This window comes from Marmota monax, unplaced genomic scaffold (genome assembly GCF_021218885.2).
Source record: "Marmota monax isolate L192 unplaced genomic scaffold, Marmota_monax_Labrador192_F-V1.1 WCK01_AAM20220418_F8-fsc00450, whole genome shotgun sequence".
NCBI lineage: Eukaryota > Metazoa > Chordata > Mammalia > Rodentia > Sciuridae > Marmota > Marmota monax.
In genome coordinates this window covers 364,716-389,214 of record NW_026693867.1, presented here as the reverse complement: position 1 = coordinate 389,214, position 24,499 = coordinate 364,716, and the positions used below count along the sequence as shown (strand labels likewise).

The 24,499-nt window shown below is 40.5% G+C and overlaps 2 protein-coding genes across 2 annotated transcripts; both read right to left on the bottom strand.

Annotated features, from left to right (window-relative positions):
- Positions 1 to 17,034: 17,034 nt before the first annotated feature.
- Positions 17,035 to 24,279, bottom strand: LOC131424872 (uncharacterized; the record flags this gene model as incomplete). The annotated part of the gene is made up of 3 exons (XM_058585049.1): positions 17,035 to 17,801; positions 19,309 to 19,589; positions 24,020 to 24,279. Coding segments are annotated over 3 exons (699 nt in total), but the record flags the coding sequence as incomplete, so codon positions are not given.
- On the bottom strand, positions 22,829 to 24,010 carry LOC131424873 (uncharacterized). Its single transcript, XM_058585050.1, has one exon. The coding sequence runs from the start codon at positions 23,652 to 23,654 to the stop codon at positions 23,175 to 23,177; it is 480 nt and encodes a 159-aa protein (XP_058441033.1). The 5' UTR covers positions 23,655 to 24,010; the 3' UTR covers positions 22,829 to 23,174.
- Positions 24,280 to 24,499: the final 220 nt, after the last annotated feature.

Below are 24,499 nucleotides of genomic sequence, written 5' to 3'. Positions count from 1 at the left end.
CCATTTATCTATTAAAATAACCAACAAATGCATCCACATCTTCCTGTTTGTATTTCTCTCATTATTTTCTTCAAAGAGGAAAAGTTACTCTAAGCTGTAACTTAAGAGCTTTTTCAGTACACTGCAATATTTGCCTTCCATTCTGACAATAGAATGACAACTCACTCAAGACCATAGACTTCTGAGAGAGTATGGGTTGTGGATCTCTAACTCTTAAGTGTTTAATAAAATACTTGAATATAGTATGGTTTCCATTAAGATACATTAAATGAAAAGGTCCCATACACATCCACTACACACCTGCTCACAATATTTTTTTTGCAGTCCTATTCAATTTTTGTAACTATGTTTTTGAGATATAATATAACATATAGAATAGCTGCCAACCCATATGCCTTCCAAAAGATGAAGCAAACTCAAGAATCTCAGAACTGAAACAAGACTTAGAAGTAACCTGGTCCCACCATAATCAGATGTGTGACTTTCTTCTCTAACTTCCCAATAAGTACTTCATTCAGTGCCAGAGGAATGTGTCCAGGTGGTCCATCATTCCCAATGAAAGCCTACTTCAATCTGATGGTCATTCCTTTATGCCCACACCTGACTCTCTATTATAATTATATAAGAAAGAAATCCAAGAAAACTTATGTATGTATCTGGAGCCTCTCTTCTCCTAAGTCTTCCACAAGTCCCCTCAATATTGTGGTTTCCATTCTCTGTAATCTTTTAAAGGTGTTACTTAACAATAGTTAAAAATAAGAGATTTAGTATGTGCTAGAACAATTTCAGTGCCATGTGGGTATTGCTGCTCCTTTTCTAGTTGTTTAACTTTTGCTAAAGTGACCAAACATCACTGCTAACTTTGGAAGTAACTCAAAAAATGTTAATGATATGACAAAGCTAGCCCATGCTGAGTCCTCCAAAATATGACAAAGCGGAAAGACAAGAGACGAAGATGGCCGCTGCGTACGGGGGTTGCTGAAGTGCTGAGCGTGGTGCTCAAAGCAGCGGCTTTAATAGAGATTTCGCACAGTCTGTTAGAGCTCCTTTCACCGTTAATCTGTAGCGGACCACTTTGCCAAGGAGCAGGAAGAACAAAGAAATCGAAAAAGAGACGCTTGGCTGCTCAGAGCCGCGGGTGCTTTGCTCCCATCTGCTTCCTCTTTCGCTTCGCTCCGGGCGGAGAAGCTGAATGTGTAATCAGCAGTGGATTGTAAGTACCCGAGGCAAAGAAAGCTCAGTGCGCCCCGCCATTTTTTTTTCTTTTTTTTTTGAATATTTTTTATACAGGGAGAGTTTGTGGATTGGGATTGTTGGCGGGGCTGTGGTTTCTGTGCCGAAAATCCACTCCGCGGGAGCCGCCATTTGCTTTCTGCTTGCTGTCTTGATGGCTCTGTATACACTGTCCGGCAGCCACACCTAGAGGTTGGAGCTGGGCTGCGTGCCGAGCCCTGTCCTCCGAAGGCTGGACTGCAGCCTCGAGCGTCTCGGTGGCCTGTTCGCCGCTGCAGCTTCAGGCAGAGCCTGCTCTGGGGTCGTTCTGCACCCCCCTGCCAGGGGACCCGTGCTCTGGAGGAGGGGGACAGAGAGCCGCGGCGGCAGCCGCTTGGGCCCCTGGGGCCGGGCACCGGGCTGAAGAGCTGCGGAGGCCAGGGCGGCTCTGCTACGGTCGCAGACAAGCGTGGCGCTCGTGAGCGCGGCCCAGAGACGGAGGTGACGGCGGCAGGGTTTCATTTCTAGAAATCTGGACTGGAAACAGAAGCAGCAGTTTGTATAATCCCAAGAACTTGCTTATACCAGGAAGCTGTAAGGGCAACATGAATATCATTGAGGAGATGTAACATGGTGGCAGGCGCAGAGAGATCAAGTCTCTGACATCTTCAACTGCGCGGGCATAGGGAGCCGTAAACTGTCTAAATGCTGTTTGCTCAGGATCACTAGGCAATGCTGAGCTGACGTGGATCTGGGGTGTACAGGCTGGGCCCCTCAGAACACACACACAGAGCCCGAATCGGAGGCAATTAAGCTCCGGTTCGCCTGCTTCGTGTGACTCAGCACTAATGATCCCGCTGAAATAATTGGCTGGCCCTTAGGAACTTACAGAGGTAAAAGCCAACCGAGCCTTCATAGGCAGTGGCCACAGGACTGAAACGGGGATTGGGAGAGACAGTCAGGACTCACCCGTTGCATTGGTCACCTGGCAAAGGGAACAAATGGTCACCATTTGCATGGGATACCACCATGGCAGAGAAATGGCGTCACGGGCGGAGGAGATAACTGCATTGAAACCAGTGCGACAGGTGTGTAATCCCCTAGTCATCTCTCTCCACACAGCAGGGAAAACTTAAGGGCCACTCCCAGCTCTCCTGTGAACGCAATAACCAGACCGAGGGAATCAGGAGTGGCGCAGGACTCGCGGCGCGGAACTCCCGGCTACCGCTCCCACCAGTGCTGACAACTGAGGTCTCTTGCACCAGCTACTGGAGGTGTGGCTACAGGAGGGCAAGCAAATTCGCTGGGGGATCTCATCCCCAAGCTCTACAAACTTAGGGTCTGAGGGAGGCAAACAGGGAGAGTGAGCCCAGGTGTTCATGAAAACAGGGCTCCCAGGAGCAGCAGACCTGGCGTGTAGCCAGTATTGTGGTGAGCGCCACAGGTGAGCACAGCCTGGCTTGAGGAAACACAAGACAAGGCCCTAGACACTCAGGATTGGAGACCCGCCCAGTCTAGGAGAAAGAGCTGCTGCACAGTGAATGGTTCCCACCTATTGAGAGGAGAAGCTTGGCCCAGTGGGCACAGCTCCACCTACTGGAAGAGAAGTTAATAGAACTCTAGGACTGCATTTATTATTATTATTATTATCATTTCTTTTCTTTTCTTTTTCTTTTTTTTTCTTCTTTTTTTCATTTTCAATTTTTATTTGTTGTTGTTCTTTAACTTTTTTTCAATGTTTCTATTTTTTTTAAAATTTTTTTATTTTATTATTATTATTATTTTAAATTTAAATTTTCATTTTTTATTATCACTATGATTTTTGTTAAAAAATTTTTTTCGTCATTTCTTTCTTTATTTATTATCTAATCTTTGTTATTCTTGTTTCTTTTGTCTTTTCATTTCTTTTCAATTTTCTTATTCCCCCTTCCTTGAATTCTACCTGCCTACTCTCATTCTCTTTAGTGACTTCTTCCCTTCCCTTCTAATATCTTTCCTCCCAAGCATCAAATAAATCTATAAGAGTAAACAGTAACTCAGCAGTCAAACAGAACAAGAAGTAACATGAGCAGCATAAAAAAGCAAGGAAGAAAAGGAGTACAAACAATGAAGGACAGCCTAAATATTCAGGAGGACCTAGAGTCAGCAGAAAAATGGTCATAAAAAGAACTCAAGGAATACCTTAGACAGATGGAATGGAACCTTAAAGAAGATACGAGACAGCAAATCCAAACAGTGAAAGAACACTTTGAAAATGAATTACATAGACAGATAAAAGAAGAAGTTAAGCATCTTTATCAGGAGATTGAGATTATAAAAAAAAAACAAACAATAATTCTAGAAATGAAGGAAACGATAAACCAAATTAAAAACTCAATTGAGAGTATCACTAACAGAGTGGAGCAAGTAGAAGCCAGAACATCAGATAATGAAGACAAAATATATCATCTTGAAAAGAGCCTAGCCAACTCAGAAAGGCTGGTTAAAAACCACGAGAAAAACATCCAAGAGATATGGGATAACATAAAAAAACCAAACCTACGAGTCATCGGGATAGAAGAAGGTACAGAGATTCAAACCAAGGGAATGAGTAACCTGCTGAAAGAAATAATTACAGAAAACTTTCCAGAAATAAAAACGGAAACAGATATACAAATTGTAGATGCATACAGGACACCGAGCACACAAAATCATAGTAGACCAACACCAAGACACATTGTTATGAAGATATCCAATATACAGAACAAAGAGAAAATACTAAAAGCTACAAGAGAAAGGAGGCAGATTACATTCAGGGGTAAACCAATAAGGTTAACAATGGATTTTTCATCACAGACGCTGAAAGCGAGAAGATCCTGGAACAACATATTTCAAACACTGAAAGACAATGGATGCCAACCAAGAATTCTGTATCCAGCAAAATTAAGCTTCAGGTATGATAACGAAATAAAAATCTTTCGTGATGAACAAAAGTTAAAAGAATTTGCAGCCAGAAAACCAGCATTGCAAAGCATCTTGAGCAAAACACTACACGAGGAAGAAATGAAAAACAATAACCAAAACCATCAGTGGGAAGTGCCTCTATAAAGACAGAGGGCAGGGGGAAAGCTAACCATGGAGAAACAAACTAAATTAAAAAAAAAAAGAAGAAGATAAATAATCAAACATGGCTGGAAGTACAAACCATATATCAATAGTAACTCTAAATATTAATGGCTTAAACTCCCCAATTAAGCGACATAGGCTGGTAACATGGATTAAAAAAACAAATCCAACAATATGCTGCCTCCAGGAGACACATCTGATTGGAAAAGACATACACAGGCTGAAGGTGAAAGGTTGGGAAAAAATATACCACGCACACGGTCCTCGTAAGCAAGCAGGGGTGGCCATCCTCATATCGAATAAAATTGACTTCAAGACTAAATTAATCAAAAGGGATAAGGAAGGACATTATATACTGTTAAAAGGAACCATTCACCAACAAGACATAACAATTATCAATATTTATGCACCAAATAATGGTGCTGTGACGTTCATAAAACAAATTCTCCTCAAGTTCAAGAATCAAATAGACCACAACACAATAATTATGGGTGACTTCAACACACCTCTCTCACAATTGGACAGATCCTCCAAACAAAAGCTGAATAAGGAAACTATAGAACTCAATATCACAATCAACAACCTAGACTTAACTGACATATATAGAATATATCAACCATCATCAAGTGGATATACTTTTTTCTCAGCAGCACATGGATCCTCCTCAAAAATAGACCATATATTATGCCATAGGGCAACCCTCAGTAAATATACAGGGGTGGAGATAATACCATGCATTTTATCTGATCATAATGGAATGAAACTGGAAATCAATGATAAAAGAAGGAAGGAAAAATCCTACATCACATGGAAAATGAACAATATGTTACTGAATGATCAATGGGTTACAGAAGACATAAAGGAAGAAATCAAAAAATTCTTAGAGATAAATGAAAATACAGACACAACATATCGGAATCAATGGGACACAATGAAAGCAGTTTTAAGAGGGAAATTCATTGCCTGGAGGTCATTCCTGAAAAAAATCAAAAACCAACAAATAAATGAGCTCACACTTCATCTCAAAGCCCTAGAAAAGGAAGAGCAAAACAACAGCAAATGTAGCAGAAGGCAAGAAATAATTAAAATCAGAGCGGAAATCAACGAAATTGAAACAAAAGAAACTATTGAAAAAATTGAAAAAACTAAAAGTTGGTTCTTTGAAAAAATAAATAAGATCGACAGACCCTTAGCCATGCTAACGAAGAGAAGAAGAGAGAGAACTCAAATTACTAACATACGGGATGAAAAAGGCAACATCACAACAGATACTACAGAAATACAAAGATAATTAGGAATTATTTTGAAAACCTATATTCCAATAAAATAGAAGATAGTGAAGACATCGATAAATTTCTTAAGTCATATGATTTGCCCAGACTGAGTCAGGAGGATACTCACAATTTAAACAGACCAATAACAATAGATGAAATAGAAGAAGCAATCAAAAGACTTCCAACCAAGAAAAGCCCAGGACCGGATGGGTATACAGCGGAGTTTTACAAAACCTTTAAGGAAGAATTAATACCAATACTTTTCAAGTTATTTCAGGAAATAGAAAAAGAAGGAGCTCTGCGAAATTCATTGTATGAGGCCAACATCACCCTGATTCCAAAACCAGACAAAGACACTTCAAAGAAAGAAAACTACAGACCAATATCTCTGATGAACCTAGCTGCAAAAATCCTCAATAAACTTCTGGCTAATCGGATACAAAGGCACATCAAAAAAATTGTGCACCATGATCAAGTAGGATTCATCCCTGGGATGCAAGGATGGTTCAATATATGGAAATCAATAAATGTTATTCACCACATCAATAGACTTGAAAATAAGAATCTTATGATCATCTCAATAGACGCAGAAAAAGCATTCGACAAAGTACAGCATCCCTTTATGTTCAAAACATTAGAAAAACTAGGGATAACAGGAACTTACCTCGACATTGTAAAAACTATCTATGCTAAGCCTCAGGCTAGCATCATTCTCAATGGAGAAAAATTGAAGGCATTCCCCCTAAAATCTGGAACAAGACAGGGATGCCCTCTATCACCACTTCTATTCAATATAGTTCTCGAAACACTGGCCAGAGCAATTAGACAGACGAAAGAAATTAAAGGCATAAAAATAGGAAAGAAAGAACTTAAATTATCACTATTTGCAGATGACATGATTCTATACCTAGAAGACCCAAAAGGGTCTACAAAAAAACTACTAGAACTAATAAATGAATTCAGCAAAGTGGCAGGATATAAAATCAACACGCATAAATCAAAGGCATTTCTGTATATCAGTGACAAAACTTCTGAAACGGAAATGAGGAAAAACACTCCATTCACAATATCCTCAAAAAAAAAAAAAAAATACTTGGGAATCAACCTAACAAAAGAGGTGAAAGATTTATATAATGAAAACTACAAAACCCTAAAAAGAGAAGTAGAAGAAGATCTTAGAAGATGGAAAAATATACCCTGTTCATGGATAGGCAGAACTAACATCATCAAAATGGCGATATTACCAAAAGTTCTCTATAGGTTTAATGCAATGCCAATCAAAATCCCAATGGCATTTCTTGTAGAAATGGATAAAGCAATCATGAAATTCATATGGAAAAATAAAAGACCCAGAATAGCAAAAGCAATTCTAAGCAGGAAGTGCGAATCAGGCGGTAAAGCTATACCAGACTTAAAAGTATATTACAGAGCAATAGTAACAAAAACAGCATGGTACTGGTACCAAAACAGGAGGGTGGACCAATGGTACAGAATAGAGGACACAGAGACTAATCCACAAAGCTACAACTATCTTATATTTGATAAAGGAGCTAAAAGCATGCAATGGAGGGAGGATAGCATCTTCAACAAATGGTGCTGGGAAAACTGGAAATCCATATGCAACAAAATGAACCTGAATCCCCTCCTCTCGCCATGCACAAAAGTTAACTCAAAGTGGATCAAGGAGCTAGATATCAAATCAGAGACTCTGCATCTGATAGAAGAAAAAGTTGGCTCCGATCTACATATTGTAGGGTCGGGCTCCAAATTCCTTAATAGGACACCCATAGCACAAAAGTTGATAACAAAAATCAACAAATGGGACTTACTTAAACTGAAAAGTTTTCTCTCAGCAAGAGAAACAATAAAAGAGGTAAATAGGGAGCCTACATCATGGGAACAAATTTTTACTCCTCACACTTCAGATAGAGCCCAATATCCAGAGTATACAAAGAACTCAAAAAATTAAACAATAAGAAAACAAATAACCCAATCAACAAATGGGCCAAAGACCTGAACAGACACTTCTCAGAGGAGGACATACAATCAATCAACAAGTACATGAAAAAATGCTCACCATCTCTAGCAGTCAGAGAAATGCAAATCAAAACCACCCTAAGATACCATCTCACTCCAGTAAGATTGGCAGCCATTATGAAGTCAAACAACAACAAGTGCTGGAGAGGATGTGGGGAAAAGGGTACTCTTGTACATTGCTGGTGGGACTGCAAACTGGTGCGGCCAATCTGGAAAGCAGTATGGAGATTCCTGGGAAAGCTGGGAATGGAACCACCATTTGACCCAGCTATTGCCCTTCTTGGACTTTTCCCTGAAGACCTTAAAAGAGCGTACTACAGGGATACTGCTACATCGATGTTCATAGCAGCACAATTCACAATTGCTAGACTGTGGAACCAACCCAGATGCCCTTCAATAGATGAATGGATAAAAAAAATGTGGCATTTTATACACCAAGGAATATTACGCAGCACTAAAAAATGACAAAATCATGGAATTTGCAGGGAAATGGATGGCACTAGAGCAGATTATGCTTAGTGAAGCTAGCCAATCCCTAAAAAACAAATACCAAATGTCTTCTTTGATATAATGAGAGCAACTAAGAACAGAGCAGGGAGGAAGAGCAGGAAGAAAAGATTAACATTAAACAGATACATGAGGTGGGATGGAAAGGGAGAGAAAAGGGAAATTGCATGGTAATGGAGGGAGACCCTCATTGTTATACAAAATTACATATAAGAGGTTGTGAGGGGAATGGGAAAATAAATAAGGAGAGATATGAATTACAGTGGATGGGGTAGAGAGAGAAGATGGGAGGGGAGGGAGGGGGGATGGTAGAGGATAGGAAAGGTAGCAGAATACAACAGTTACTAATAGGGCATTATGTAAAAATGTGGATGTGTAACCGATGTGATTCTGCAATCTGTATTTGGGGTAAAATTGGGAGTTCATAACCAACTTCAATCTAATGTATGAAATGTGATATGTCAAGAGCTTTATAATGTTTTGAACAACCAATAAAAAAAAATAAAAAAAAATTAAAAAAAAGTAATAATAATGCAAATAATGGAATGATTCATAATGAATCTATTCAAATGTGACTTAAAATGTTTGCTTTTTCTTAAGCTTAAAAGAATTTCTCAGTTCCCTATATATACTACAGTCCAGGTTCTGTTATTTATTTGTTGCAACAGATTGCCACGTTCCAATACACAATGCATGTCTTATGAACATGTTACAAAAAAATCTATAATATCTCTAAATCTGCAGCTAGATCCAACTAGTGAAAGGATAAAAGAAACTGAAGTTAAAATGTAAAGGACCAGGTATTGTAAAGTTTCTAAACTGCACTCAGAACCTGAAATTCCTGTGGCAGTTAAGACAATTCCCGGAACTGCCCATTAGATATGTGTCGAAATTCCCCCCCGACCACTTAGTTGCTTAACAACCTGGACCCTGTGCAGCTTGGCATGTAGGCACCTCAGGGCCCAAACCAATCAGTTTAAATGTATCTCCCTCCTTAGGACTGACCTATCACTCTCGCCTGACCTGTTCCCGCCAATGAATGTGCTAATCATGTCTGAGAGTTGTTGTTTGATTTTCCCGTGCCTCATGATGATTTGCTCTGATGTATGCAAAGCTCCCGCCCTCCCCAAGAAGTGTACATAAGCACTGCTTAACCCCTGCTCGGGGCTCTTGGCTGCTGCTCTCCCTTATTGAGTGAGCATGGAGCCCCAGCGCGCTGGATCCTTAATAAACCCCCTTTTGCGGTTGCATGAGTTGGTCTCTTGGTGGTCTCTTCCTCCGTCGTTTGCTGGTCCCTTACACTAGAATTCCTGTATTTAATTTTGAAGATATTCAATATCTTATTATCTATTTTGCTGTAAGACCTGTCAATATCTTAAAATCCAACTGTAATCCCAAGCCCATTCTTACTCAGACCTCTTTTAAGAAGTCTATCCACTCTAAATAATCAATTTCAGATTATTCTAAACATGTTCTAAAATATATAAGTGCTATTAGGTGATTTACATTAAGCAATATTATCATAAGATATACATAAACCCCAAAAATAAAGTAAGATAAATTATTTTAATGCTTTAGGGATTTCAGAGATTTCTTTTTAAAAGAACATTCTAGCAGCAAGTTAAAGCCATGAAGGCATGAGGTCCCAGCAAACTATATTTATTGTGTTAATGTACCATTTGTCTTCTGGGAAAGTTACTAAAGGTCATTTGTTCTTCATGGTAAGTGTTGAAAATAGTTTGCATTAAATGTCTAACTTAAAGAAACAATGTGAAACCCCTCAGGCCTCAAGTGACCTTTTTGTGCCAACACAAACATCCAAATCTCTTAGAGGAGAGTAGTGATTTTTGCACTGATTTTCAGCAACCTCAACTCCCTTTTCCTAAAATCTGGTTGAGAAATCAGAACTATCTCCTTCTTGTAGACCTCAGTGGACTTGTTCAACTATCAGAGTCAGGTATCAAAGTTGATATCAGACAGGGGAAGGGCAAGTTTCCAATTCTATCTCTGCCAAGTGAGAAGGAGCATGTGTGAGAGCGAGAAGCACATGGTTAACATCTGTTTGATGGGAAGGGGGAGCTGTTTCCATTTCCCTGGGTCCAAGGAGACTGGTGGAAGGCTATTCAGTCACCCAAGACCATACCTGGCAGAGGACCAAGACTTCTCTGGAACATACCTACCACCTTCAGATTAAGGGTACAAAAGAAAAAAATACAAAGAAAAGGAGATAAGGTCTACAACTGAGGTTGATTGCTACTTCACCAAAACGCATCCCCCCCCCAAAAAAAAAAATATATATCACGTTTGCAAATAACTGGAGCGTGTAGAAATTCTTAGCTCCAGATAACTCAGTGAAATCTAGAGTTGTCAAGTGGTGAAAAGTTGTCATCTTAGACACATCTATCCCATTAACATTTACTTTTTTCAGATGACAAGTTGTCCATATTCCCTAGAAAGGGGACAAGCACACTTTTTTCCTGCAAAGAGGTCTCTGGTGGTATGCAGGCTTCTCACTTTCTTTTTTTAATATTCATTTTTTAGTTTTAGGTGGACACAATATCTTCATTTTACATTTATGTGGTGCTGAGGATCAAACTCAGTGCCCCATGCATGGTAGGTGAGTGCTCTACCACTGAGCCACAATCCCAGCCCCTCTCACTTTCTTGTCCAAAACTACTGGGGCTGCTTTTTTTTTTTTTTTTTTTTTTCGCTTGAAGCTTTAACTACACATTGGGATTTCTGCCTAAGAAGAATAAGGTACAGAAAACATTATCTAACTTCTAATGTGATAAAAAGACATCTAGTTTTCATTCGGTACTGCCGCCCAAAACAAAAGGCAAGGTCTGGGGTTGTAGCTCAGTGGTAGAACACTTGCCTAGCACATGAGGCACTGGGTTCAATCTTCAGTACCGCATAAAAATAAATAAATCAAATAAAGGTCTTGTGTCCATCTACAACTAAAAATAAATAAATAAATAAATAAATAAATAAATAAATAAATAAATAAATAAATAAATAAAATGAATTTTTTTTTTTAAAAAATAAATGACCAAAAGGCAAAATTAACACAGATGCCCTAACATGGACCCTCTCTTGGGTTCACAGGTGTTCTTGAAGTTTAGGAGGGACTTCAACACATTCAGCCTGCTGCCTAGTCCCATTTGGTCATGGTAATGAATAGGCAACAGATAATTATTTATTGAATTACTTGGCTTTCTTTGAATTATATACTCTATGAATATGGAAAGGAAAAAAATCACCCATAGCATCTAGAACAAATTCATATTTAGTTTGAGGTTGTATGGAGTTCTTAATTAAAGAAGAATTGTTTCTTGGAATTTTGCCTTTTTAATTTCTCAAAACTGTGCCCAAGGTGGGCATTGAACATTCAAGGCAGGAGGAGATAAATTGATTTTGCAGTATTTTTAACATTGTTTTTCTTCTACCTACTATTAAATAAATTAGCCTGTTGCCTTTTTTTTTAAACAAAGCATTTTCTTGAAAGTTGAAGGAGTACTATGCAAAAACATTTTGAAACAGGTATGAAGCCAGTGTGCCCAAGTGTGGCTGAAACTCAAACAGCTATTTTTTTTTTCCACTTACACAAGAAAATTCAGGAAAAATTGGCTACATGGGAAGCTCATGTTTTCTTTTGGAATGCTTTCATGGAAATTCAGGCTGTATTTGATACACACCATATTTTTTTAATGGTGTTGTGTGGGTGGGTTGGAGGTGCATGAAGAACTCCGAAATCCATATGAATATCCAAAGTGGGCATGGAGAAACTCTCTCATTTTCTTTTTATTGTCTATTGCTCATTTTATAACTGTTACTGGAAGCATGATTCATTGATTCCTATTTTAACTTAAACATCAGTACGAAGTTTCTAAAGCACATGGCTAAAAATGATACCCACCTCTTCAAAACAGATTTTAAAAATAACAAAATACCAAAAGAGCTGCCACATTCAAAATAAGAGGTAAGATAGGCTTAACCTCATTCCTTTCACCCCAAAGCCAACAAAGATAAACCTACCAATCAACCAACCAACATATCCCTAACATCTCTCTTCTTTTCTTTCTCTCTCCATGCTAGAGGGGCTGAGTAGCCATTTATGTTGTCTTGTGTGCACTTAGAGTGAAGGAACTAGTTAATGGGGAATTTACAGATGGCTCTGTGTGGTGGGTTCTGTGGTTTACATTTGTCATAAAACCCAAGGCAACTGATCTGTAAACTCAGACTTGAATTGGGCCCTTACATGGAAATTTTGCCAGCCTGTGGCAGTACCTAAAACATGCTTTCTGGGAAGGGCCCAAGAGCCCACTCTTTTTAGGACAGAATTTTCCAGGGTATTTTAGCATCCTCTATTATACTAATCACTATAGTCCTGAACATGCCTCCCACACCCATCACCAAAAGTTCAGTAGAGTCACACACTAGTGTGTTTGGTTAAAAGAAAATTCCCAAGCAATGCACAATGAGAAATTATGAGTTTTGGATATTAGAAATTATATTGGAATCAGGCTTTTAAAAGTCCTCTGCATGAAAAGTCCTCTGAAGTAACTAAAGCATATTTGAATAATACAGGAAACCATAAAGGCGAATAAGGTGATAAAGGTCTGATGAAGGGGAAAAAGAATGGATGTAAGTAGTTCTGATAATATTGGGCTCACATTTCAAATCAAGGCAGCCCACTACAATTAATGCTCCTCTCAAAGTATGTAAAAAAAGCAAAGTACATGTATAAAGACATGAATTGGCATGAACATATTTTATATACAAAGAGATGAAAAATTGTGCTCTATATGTGTAAAAAGAATTGTAATGCATTCCAATGTCATGTTGTAAAAAATAAAATTAATTAATAAAAAAGAAAACAACAGACAACAGATACAGTAAAATAGCAAAATAAAAAGGAGAAAGATATGAAATAAAATCTATCAGGTGAGAAGTATGAATGGGCTGAACTCCAATATTGGATGACAAGGACTCTCAGATTGAGTTAACAGAAATGTCAGACTCTATGCTTTCTAAAGAAGACAAGCTTATTTTCATAGAAAATTTGGAATTTAAAGGATAGGTAAAGATAAACCAAAAATATTCAGGAACCTCCATTTGACCCAGCTATTCCTCTTCTCAGACTATACCCAAAGGACCTGAAAACAGCATACTACAGGGATACAGTCACATCAATGTTTGTAGCAGCACAATTCACAATAGCTAAACTGTGTAGCCAACCTAGATGTTCTTCAGTGGATGAATGGATAAAAAATTGTGGCATTTATACACAATAGAATATTACTCGGCATAAAAAACAATAAGATCATGGCATTTGCAGGGAAATGGATGGCATTAGAGCAGTTTAAAATTACCATCACAGACAACTTTAGTTTGGAGAATACCAGCTTGATAAAAATGTTTCTTTAAATCTTTTACCTTAAAGACTTGTATACCTGAAAGATATGAACACATTTAATCTTTAAAGAAGAGTAATGCACCACAATTTTATTGATGTTTTTGTATTAACCAAGGTTAGCTTTTAAAGAAAAATCTAGACTCTGTAATGTAGGACAATACTTTAAAATAACAGTTGCTGTTTAACCACAGATGTACAAAACTTAATATCTCCAAGATAAGTTGCTATAGGGAATAAAACTTAACAGACACAATGTAATTAATATTTTCAGAAATTTTTGTCATTTTAACATATAAATATATCAGTACATTAATATTGGTTCTTAGGGAACAAGCCTGAATAGTTTTAACTATTTGTGTTACATATATAACCAACTTATATATATATATATATATATATATATATATATATATATATATATATATATATATATATATATATATATATATATATACCTTTTAATATTTATTCTTTTATTTATAGACCTTTATATTATTTAATTAGAACCTTTTGTTGTTTACTTAGATGTATTATAATTATACTTTACCACATATGAAACTTTTTTACCTGGAAACTTTTTTTTTACTAAATATATTTTTATATTTAGAACCTTTTTAAATAATTTTAATTCATTGATCCTTTTTTTGTTTATACCTTGAAATAACCCTTATAAATTTCTGAATTTAAATAAATTAATCCATTTTAATATGATGAAATACTTTGTTATTTACAGAACTTTAATTGAAATGCAGTTGAAACCTCTTGACTCCTTGTATGTAGAATTATACCTGTTAGGATTTTTAATTTATAGTAACCTTGTTTTTATAATAACACAAAATAATTTTAAATTTCTTTTAATTTACCAATTTATGTAAACACCAACATTGTTTAAGTGTTTTAACTTATGGAATTTAAGGAGTTAAAAGTACTTGGTAATATATTTAACAGTTAGCTTTTTAACATTGTAAACCAATTAGATGTCTTTAAAAAAACACATCTATGAATAATTTTGTACATTCAGATCTAATTTATGTATTTTTTAAAAACAACAAGGTATCAGACAAATATATTGAATAGCATTAGTATTTTTTCTTGTTGAAGAAAAATCCTAGAGACAATGGATACTAGATACTTTATAGACATTAACATTTTAACAGCTGTTTAACCATCTTGAAACAAAACTGCATTAGTAACTTTAAAGACATTTGAACTTGTATTTATTTACCCAATTTAAATTGAACCTTTTAAATAATATTAACCATAGGTATTTTGATCCATTTTTTAAAAATTTTAATTTATGAGCTTATATGTCAAGTTTTTGTACTAAATATATGTAGACATGGCAGTACATGTAGACAGACAGTACACTGGTGCACCCCCACAAAGCAAACAGAAAAACAAAAGCCTTGTAGCTTATTTTTTAAAAACCTATTAGGTTGAGAGTTAACCCTTGTAAATTGTCCTTAGAATAAAGCAGAGTATAATCAGAAAAACATATTTATTTAGGCATATTGGATCAAATTATGAATTTAACAAATATAGAATTTTAAAAGTTTTCTTACCTCTTTCCTGAGGTGGTCCTATTCATTAAAGCTAAAAAGAGTTGAGGGGACATAGACAAACGGGTTTTATTTTTTTTTTCCTGAAGGAACTTTCCAAAGTTGCACTCCTCCTTGGGATAGTCGCCTGGGTTGGGGTCTAAATTGGTTTTTCTGGTTTCTTGGTTAGTGGCCACCAAATTTTAGCCTGACATTGAAAAATCTTTGGACCATTTTTAATAGTTGGGAGTTATTCATGCTTACAAATATTGAAAGACAAAAGCCAAACATCCTAGACAAAATTATGCTCTTTTTATACAATTTAGGAATAATAATTTTATAAAACACTTTAGTTTTAATCTGTCCTCTATAAGAACTGACATGATTTACCCAGTTGGCCACCTGGCCCACTTCCTAATGAAGGCAATCTCTGGAATTTTTTTTTACCTTTAGCTTTTACTTTTGACATTTTTTTAGTCCTGTTGTCAGCACTTTACATTTTAATGCAAGCTTTAGTGAGCTCAGTTAAAACTTTTTGACCATTTTTTTCCCATTGGAAACAAACTGAGGTAGAAATTAACACAGAACACAAAGGGAACAAACAAAAACAAACTAACAGACAAAGTCCTGAAAATTGTTAAGAAAACAAGTTAAAGGGGTACAGGTAGAGCAATTTTAGAGCTTCTTTGTCCCATGATGCCAGTGGAGGGAAGGAATGCTGATGAAAGAAGAGTGGTTATGAGAATAAGAAAAAGGCCCACGCACAACACATGGCTAGACGAACAGGACAAATGGCCAGTGAACAGACACTGGACAAATGACAAACAGCAAGGCAGATGCTGGAGAAATGACATACATCAGAACAGACACAGGACAAGCAACAATCAGTGAGGTCATGCAGGGAGACCTTTAATGGGGCAGAGACCATGTCTTGTCCTGTCCCCAGAAACAGATGAGGCCCTGCAGGGAGGCTTCCAATGGGACAGAGACAATGACTCGTCCTACCCCTAGGCACAGGTGAGGCCCCACTGGGAGGCCTCTAGGGAGACAGTGATAATGTCTTGTCCTGTCATGGGAAAGGTGTAAGCAACTGCGTCCAATCTGACCTTGTCCCCAGAGGAATGAACTTACCAGATCTAACAGGCTTGCAGGAGGCTTTTCAGAGCATCCTAGGATGGACTGGAATCGTCTTTGGAGTGCAGCTGAGGAACGTCTCTCAGGAGCTCCCCTCTACTATGGGGCCGAGGTCCAAAGGCCCATCATTGGAGGCAAATTTGGCATGAGGGTAGGGAAGAAATTGATCCTGTATGAGCCCCCAGATGTTACAGTTAAAGCTTCATCCTGGGGTTCCGTAAATTGACTTCCAGACTACTCACTTATAATCAAATCAAGCCTTTATTGAAGCACACCATGGCAACTGACCAGAACATAAAGCTGTTCCCCTGATCACCCCTGAACAGTTGCAAGGGCACTCTTTATAAGCCTGAAAATCACAAAAGGGACATTTTGGGGGTCTAGACAATGCAAGCAAGCCAAGTTACAGAAATGGGAGAATGCAGTCAAGCAGTGGGAAGCCTAAGCAATAATAGTTAGCTCAATCACCCCAGTAACAGAAACAGAGCCCTATTACCCTAGTTACAGAAACAATGCCCCATTAGGTAGTTCCATGTTCTTAAAGGTTTCAATAGCAAAAGGAAAAGAACATTTTGCCCTGGTCATGACCCTTCTACTTGGCATGGTTGTTTTACAGGATGAAGTTATAAAACAAAATGGAGTCACATTTGCTTTTACTATCACAATTTCCCTGTGAAAAGCTACAAGGCCTTTACTATTGTGTTATGTGTGCACACTTGTTTATGTGTTGTATGTCTATATGTGCATATGTCCATATATGTTCTGTAAAGGTCGGGCGAGCGTCGGAGGAAGAGACCACCAAGAGACTGTCTCATGCAACAGCAAAGGGTTTATTGGGGGTCCAGCATTCTGGGGCTCAGAGCTCACTTGAATAGAGCAAAGAGAGAGAGCCCTGAGAACAGCTTAAGCAGAGCTTATATAATTTTCTTGGAGAGGGCAGGGAGGGAAGTTCATTGACAGGTCAGGGCGAGTGGGCGGTTTGCCTGCAACCGAGTGAGGGAGTGCATTCTGCAGTTTGTCAGTTGGGGACAGCACATTCTGGGAACAAGATTAGCAAACAGTTCTCAGGATTTCAACAGTGTTTTGTTAAGCATACAGAAAACAGAGTGACAAGTACCTATTTTATTAACCTTTCATTCCCCACTTCTTCTTCTGGCTGCTTTTAATCATAAAAGTGATCATTGGGGGAGGTGTCACATTTTATGTCTGCTAGTGGGGTATATTGTTGTCTGATTACAATAAGTTTGACTTGTCCAATTTGGGCTTGGAGAAAGGAAACTACACGGTTGAGCAAATAGGGTCCTAGAGTTAGCAACAATATAAGGGTTATTAAAGGACCGGCCAGGGCTGATAAAAGCGTAGTTAACCAGGGGGACTGTGTGAACCAAGACTCATACCACCCTTTTTGGGCCTCTCTCTCTCACTGACGCTTTTCAAGGCATCTTTTTAATTTACTCATAGATTTTTTTACAACTCCAGTATTGTCGGCATAAAAACAACATTTTTCCCTCAATGCAGCACAAAGGTCCTCTTCTCTCTTGAAGAGGAGGTCCAACCCTCGCCTGTTCTGTAAAACAACTTTAGAGAGAGAGGTTAAATATTTCTGCAAAGCTGTGATGGAGGTTTCTAATATCTTTAAGTTTTGGTCCATTGCTGTTTTTAATTGGGTCATTTGTTGTGTCCCACGGACCAGGGCAGTGGTTCCTGTGCCCACCCCTGCAGCAACTCCTTTTCCTAATAGGATGGCTAAAGTGAGGGATACAGGTTCCCGGCAGAACTGGGTTGTATGTCCCCCTATTTGATCTTTAAATGAACCTGCGTCATGATAGAGCACTCTGGGAAACATCTGCACCATTACATAATTAATTACATCTGTTGACCATTTTATGAAAACATAAACAATGTTTAAGTATATAGAATTATACTGTTGTAGGGATGGACAAGGCAAGGCACCTAAGATAGCACCGAAGACAGGGAAACAGTCCTATTTGGTTGTAACCGGATTCAGAGGGCATTGTTTCTGTTGTAATCAATTAATCCCCTGAACCCCAAGTTTAGGTAGTTTCAGAATTTTGTACCCAACATGTAAGGGAAGGGGCTCAGAAGTTCACAGTCTGAAGAAGTTCACAAAAAGCAGTTTTTGTTTCTGTTTTTTCTCTGTTCTGGGCAAGTTAACTTTTCAAGGACACCTGGGAGGGGGAGAGCTTTTTTTCCCCTTTCTTTCTTCCCCCTGCCAGCTGTTACCATGGAGCCCAGTTGGTAACTTCTTTCTTAGAAATGTAGCCATCTCTGTGAAGCCCCAGCTCAAGGCCAGAGGCCTTGTTCACATATTTTGTGAAAAACTAGTCAGGGGGTGTCTAGCTTAGGAGTGCTGATTTTTTTTTTTTGCCAGTGGACAAGTAGAACAGGGCAACACGAAAAGAGGAAGTTTATCTACACTGAACTCTTTTATAGGGACTCTTTTGCTGAAAGTCTTAAATTCAGCCATGGTGAAGACTTCTGGAGAAGGTCAGTTAAGACTTTTCTGTGGGCCTGGTACAGAGGGGGAAGACGGGGAAGGCGGGGCTGAGAGCAGCTCCATGGATCTGAGAATGAGGAAGGAGAGATGTAAAAGAATAATGGGAAAGGGGTTTGGGATTTTCCTAGCAACAAAAACTTGAGCAGTAGAACAGGTAGAGCAGAGGGGAAGACGGGAGTGAGTATCCCAAAAAGTCTGTGAGGGACTTTAAATTTTTAGTATCCTGTTTTCAGTGATGACAAAGCAACTTTAAAGGCCATTTACATTACATCTTGGATAGGGGTCTGAGGGCTCTCCTCAGCTGGTTTGAGCTTTGGGTTAGCTGGTAAGAAGACCTGGTGGGACCCGGTGTGGGCACTGACAGGAGAAGAGAGGAGTGAGTGGGTGGAGAGATGGCCATTAGGTACCTAAGGGGGCTGTATGCGAGATAGACAATACTTTTTGTCCAGTAGGATTTGTGATCAGCCATTGCTGCTGAACGGGCTGATGAGGGTTAGGACTACTGGTGGTCAAGGGGAGAGTCTATAGCCTTATCCACACAGTGAATACGCAATTTGAGAGGGTTACCAGTCTTTTCCAATTTCCAGCCAGAGTCTGGACAGGGCGCAGGCTTGAGATGAGAGGCATGGATCCAGGAAGTGATTCCGTCTACCTTTACCGCTGTAGGTGTTATAAGTAGCACCTGGTATGGTCCTTTCCAGCGGGGTTCTAGGGATGACACCTGATGTCGTCTTACATAGACAAAGTCTCCCACTTGATACCGGTGTAGAGTCCCTTCGTCCCCAGGTTGGTAGGCAGTGGCCAGCTGTTTCCACAGGTATCGCTGGGTTCTTTCAAGAGCTTTAAGTCTGTCAAGCAAGGGGGTGTGAAAGGAATCATTAGGTCTTAGAGTTGGGGTCAGGTCCCTTACTGGAGGAGGGGCACCATAGAGAATTTCATAGGGGGTGAGGTTACACAAAGAAACAGAGGGAGTATTTCTTGCACAAAATAGTGCATAAGGCAGGAGCATAGTCCAATCTTTTATGCCGGTCTCTAAGCTTAATTTCGTTAAGGTCTCTTTAATGGTTCTGTTTATTCTTTCTACCTGTCCTGAGCTATGGGGTCTGTAAGCACAATGTAACTTCCAATTAATCCCCAGGGTCCTGGCTAACCCCTGACTTACCTGGGCCACGAACGCCGGTCCATTATCAGACCCTATTACCTTAGGCAGGCCGTATCTTGGAAAACTATCTTCCAGGATCTTCTTGACCACCATTTGCGCCATTTTTTTTTTTTGTGGGGAAGGCTTCAATCCATCCTGAAAATGTATCGTCCTGGAGGAAGCTGCTGCCATCAGTGAACCATATGACTTCAGGGTGGGGCAGTGGCTGATCCTTTAAATCCCATAGTATACTGGTTTCTTCTGCCAGTATATGTGGACAGTCATGAGTGATGGGTCCTGATGATTGTTCAGGTAGTAGTGTAGCCGGGTTAAGTGGGGCGGGGGGGGGTCCCAGTGTTATTCTGTCCTTGTTGAGCAACAGGCTCTGATAGTGTGTTATTCTAGAGTTTGATAGCCATCTGTCTGGTGGCTGGCGGATGATGCTCTCTAGGGCATGGGGGGCTATAATGGTTAGCTTCTGCTCCAGCGTTAACTTATCAGCATCCTTGATTAGTAGGGCCACCGCTGCTATAGCTTTTAGGCAATGGGGCCATCCAGTAGCCACTGAGTCCAGCTTTTTAGACAAGTAGGCTATAGGCCTTTTCCAGGGTCCTAGAGTCTGAGTGAGCACTCTTCGTGCTATTCCTTTCTTTTCCTCAATGTAGAGAGTAAAGGGTTTTTCTACATCCAGGAGTGCTAAGGCCAGAGCAGATAGCAGCACCCTTTTGATTTATCAAAAGCTTGTTGGTGCTCAGGGGTCCATTGGAATTGGGCATCTCCCTTTAACAATGGGTATAAAGGAGCAGCTAAGGATGCAAACCCAGGTATCCATTACCTGCAAAAGCCAGCAGTCCCAAGAAACTCTCTGAGTTGCCTCCTGTTAGATGGGGGTGGTATCTGCACAACGGTTTGTTTTCTGGGCTCAGTGAGCCATTGTTTACCGCCCCTAAGGGAATAGCCCAGGAAGATTACTTCTTGCTGGCAAATTTGGGCCTTATTGGCAGAAGCTCTATACCCGAGTTGAGCAAGCTCGGATAATAGTGCTTGGGTCCCAGACTCACAGTTTTCCTCATTGTCTGTTGCCAGTAGCAGGTCATCCACATATTGAAGTAGGGTGACTTCGGGGTGCGTAGTTCTGAAGTTGTTGAGATCTCTGTGGAGGGCTTCATTAAAGAGAGTGGGGGAGTTTTTGAACCCCTGTGGGAGTCTAGTCCAAGTTAGTTGAGCAGACATTCCGGTTTCTGGGTCTACCCACTCGAAAGCAAACAGCAACTGACTATCTTTATGCAGAGGCAAGCAAAAGAAAGCATCTTTTAAGTCCAGAACAGTATACCATTTTTGCTCAGGGTTCAGGGTGCTAAGCAGATTGTATGGATTAGGTACTGTGGGGTGAATGTCCTGCACTCTGTTGTTGATTTCTCTTAGGTCTTGAATGGGGCGATAGTCCCCGGTTTCTGGCTTTTTCACTGGTAGCAGGGGAGTGTTCCAGGCCGATTGACAGGACTTTAGGGCCCCTAAGGCCAGATATTTCTGAATATGGGGCCTTATCCCATCTTTAGTTTCTTTGCTCAGAGGATATTGTTTGACATTGATTGGGGAGGCTGAGGTTTTTAACTCCACTGTTATTGGAGGTTGTTTCATGGCTAGGCTTAACCCAGCAGTTTCTGCCCAGGCATCTGGGTAATCTGTTATCCATTTCTGGGGTAGCTTGCCTGTTTGATCAGTCTTGGGGGGTGTGAATAGTTGATGTTTATCTTCTACTGACATAGTTAAAGTCATAACTATAGGAGTTTTTACTGAAGGATTTAGAAATTTCATTTGGGGGCCTTCAGGGTTAAAAGTTATTCTGGCCCAGAGCTTGGTGAGCAGATCTCTGCCCATCAATGGGGCAGGGCATTCTGGGATCACTAGGAAGGAGTGATGGACTTTTCCTTTCCCCAGGTTCATGGTCCTCTTAGTTGTCCAAGCCTGATATTTACTGCTGTTAGCCCCTTGAATTAGAGACCTTTTATTTGATAGAGGGCCCAATGTGGCCTTAAGAGTTGAGTATACTGCCCCTGTATCCACCTCACAGTTTACTGGGGTTCCCTCCACTTCAAAAGTTACCCTGAGCTCAGGGAGGGGATCTGAGCCCCGACTTTTTTAGTCATCCTCCAGAGTCAGAATGGCTGGCTGGTGTGGCTGTCTCTTTTTAGGGCACTCTTTGGCCCAGTGTCCTTTTTCTTTACAGTAGGCACATTGATCTGAGGCCAGAGTTGGCTTCTGACGTGGGCCCAGGTATCCCTTCCTGTCTCCCTGTTTCTTAATTTCTGGCCTATTTGTTGTTGTGACCAGGACCTTAGTCAATGCCTTAGTCTGTCTTTTGCTTCTCTCATCCTCCCTTTGCTCCCTTTCTTTCTCCCTCCTTTGTTCCTTCTCTTCCTCAGTTTCTCTTTTATAGTATACCTTCTTGGCTTCTCTGACTAAATCTCTCAAAGTCATATCTTGTAATCCATCTAAGCATTGTAACTTTCTTTTAATATCTAGGGCAGCTTGCCCAATAAAGGCCATTGTGACAGATGCCTTTTGATCCTCTGCCTGAGGATTGAAAGGAGTGTATCTCCTATATGCCTTCATAGTTCTCTCTAGAAACATAGAGGGAGATTTATCAGGCCCTTGAATAATCTCTCTTACCTTGGCCAAATTAGTTGGTTGCCTAGCAGCCGTTTGGAGACCAGCTGTTAGAGCCCGGCGATAAGTGGACAGATGCTCCCTACCTTCAAAGGTGTTGGGGTCCCAGTTGGGTCGGTTCAAGGGGAAGTCGGCTTCGATTATGTTGGGAAGTTGTGTCGGTCACCCATCTGGTCCGAGGATATTTTTTCTAGCTTCCAGGAGGATTCTCTCTCGTTCCTCTGTCATGAAGAGAGAGCCTAAGAGTTGTTGGCAGTCATCCCAAGTAGGCTGGTGTGAAAACATCAATGACTCAATCAGACCTGTGAGCCAGGTGGGGTCCTCAGAAAAAGGGGGATTGTTATTTTTCCAGTTATATAGGTCTGAAGAGGAGAAAGGCCAATACTCGTAGGCTTGCATTTCTCCTCCATGGTCATCGTCTATCATTGGCCCATAAGGACGGAGGGGGAGTATCACGGGGGCTTCAGGGTTTTTAATCATTCACTGCCGGCGAGTTCCTTTAGCTGGGCCAGCTTCCTCCAGGGGAGGAGGGGCTGTGTGTGCCGCGGGGAAGTCATCTGGAGGGCGCTGGGCCAGCTCAGCTTCCTCCAATGGTGGAGAGGCTGAGTCAGCAGCAGGGGAATCACTTAGAGGGTGTTGGGGGTTGGGGGACGAGGGCAGGAGATAAGGAGGGGGAGGAGAGTCCAGTAGAGTATTGAGACTCAGGGATAACAGAGGGTTGAGGAGGAGGAGGAGGAGCAGAGGGTTTGAGAGATAGAATTGTGGGGGAAGGAGTAGGAGCAGGGACAGGGGCAAGGAAAGGCTTCACCCATGGAGGAGGAGATTCACAGAGGTCCTGCCAAGTTAAGATATACGGCTGTTGATCTGGATGGCTATGTGGCCCCTGCTGAAAGACAAAGACAATATCTCTGACTTTTTGAATTAGTGGGGAGTAGAAAGATCCTTCTGGGGGCCATCCGACTCCAAAGATGGGCCATTCTGAGGCACAGAGAGTCTGCCAGGTCTGGCGTTTTACTGAAAAAGAAAGATTCTGAGCCCTTAAGCGGACTTCGGTCCAGTGATCAAGGGTCAGTGACAGAGGTGTTGAAGTGCTCTGTCCCATAATGAAAGATACACAAACGGTGAAAGCAAGGACACATGATACAGACGATAAAGACAGACAGTAAACGTTCAACACTGAGACAGGACTGAGTAGCCGGCAAAACCTGATGGGCTGGCAAACCGAATCCGAAGCAGAATACTGCAGAATACTGAGTCGAGGAAACTACTGTTCCTCGATTTCCAGAGTCCTCTGGGGCATCACCCAGGGACATGGCCTGTGGCTGTGTGACACGTCTGTCAGCCACTGTCAGAGAGAGCTCACACTCTTCACCAACAGCCACTTTGCCAAGCCCTCCTGAAACCTGAAACCAGAAACCTGAAACCTGAAACCAAAAATCAGAAACCAGAAAGATGCGCCTTACTTACCCCGAGAGGAGCCCATTGGGGGTCTTTCGTCTGCCGCTGCCGGATCTCGGTGGAACCTCCAAATGTAAAGGTTGGGCGAGCGTCGGAGGAAGAGACCACCAAGAGACTGTCTCATGCAACAGCAAAGGGTTTATTGGGGGTCCAGCATGCTGGGGCTCAGAGCTCACTTGAGTAGAGCAAAGAGAGAGAGCCCTGAGAACAGCTAAGCAGAGCTTATATAATTTTCTTGGAGAGGGCAGGGAGGGAAGTTCATTGACAGGTCAGGGCGAGTGGGCGGTTTGCCTGCAACCAAGTGAGGAAGTGCATTCTGCAGTTTGTCAGTTGGGGACAGCACATTCTGGGAACAAGATTAGCAAACAGTTCTCAGGATTTCAACAGTGTTTTGTTAAGCATGCAGAAAAACGGAGTGACAAGTACCTATTTTATTAACCTTTCAGTTCATGATATGAAAATTGGCAGATATATAAGGAGCACACAAAA

Excerpts from the sequence above, each read along its gene's own strand:
- LOC131424873 (XM_058585050.1), bottom strand. The coding sequence starts at position 23,654 with ATGGGACAGAGCACTTCAACACCTCTGTCACTGACCCTTGATCACTGG.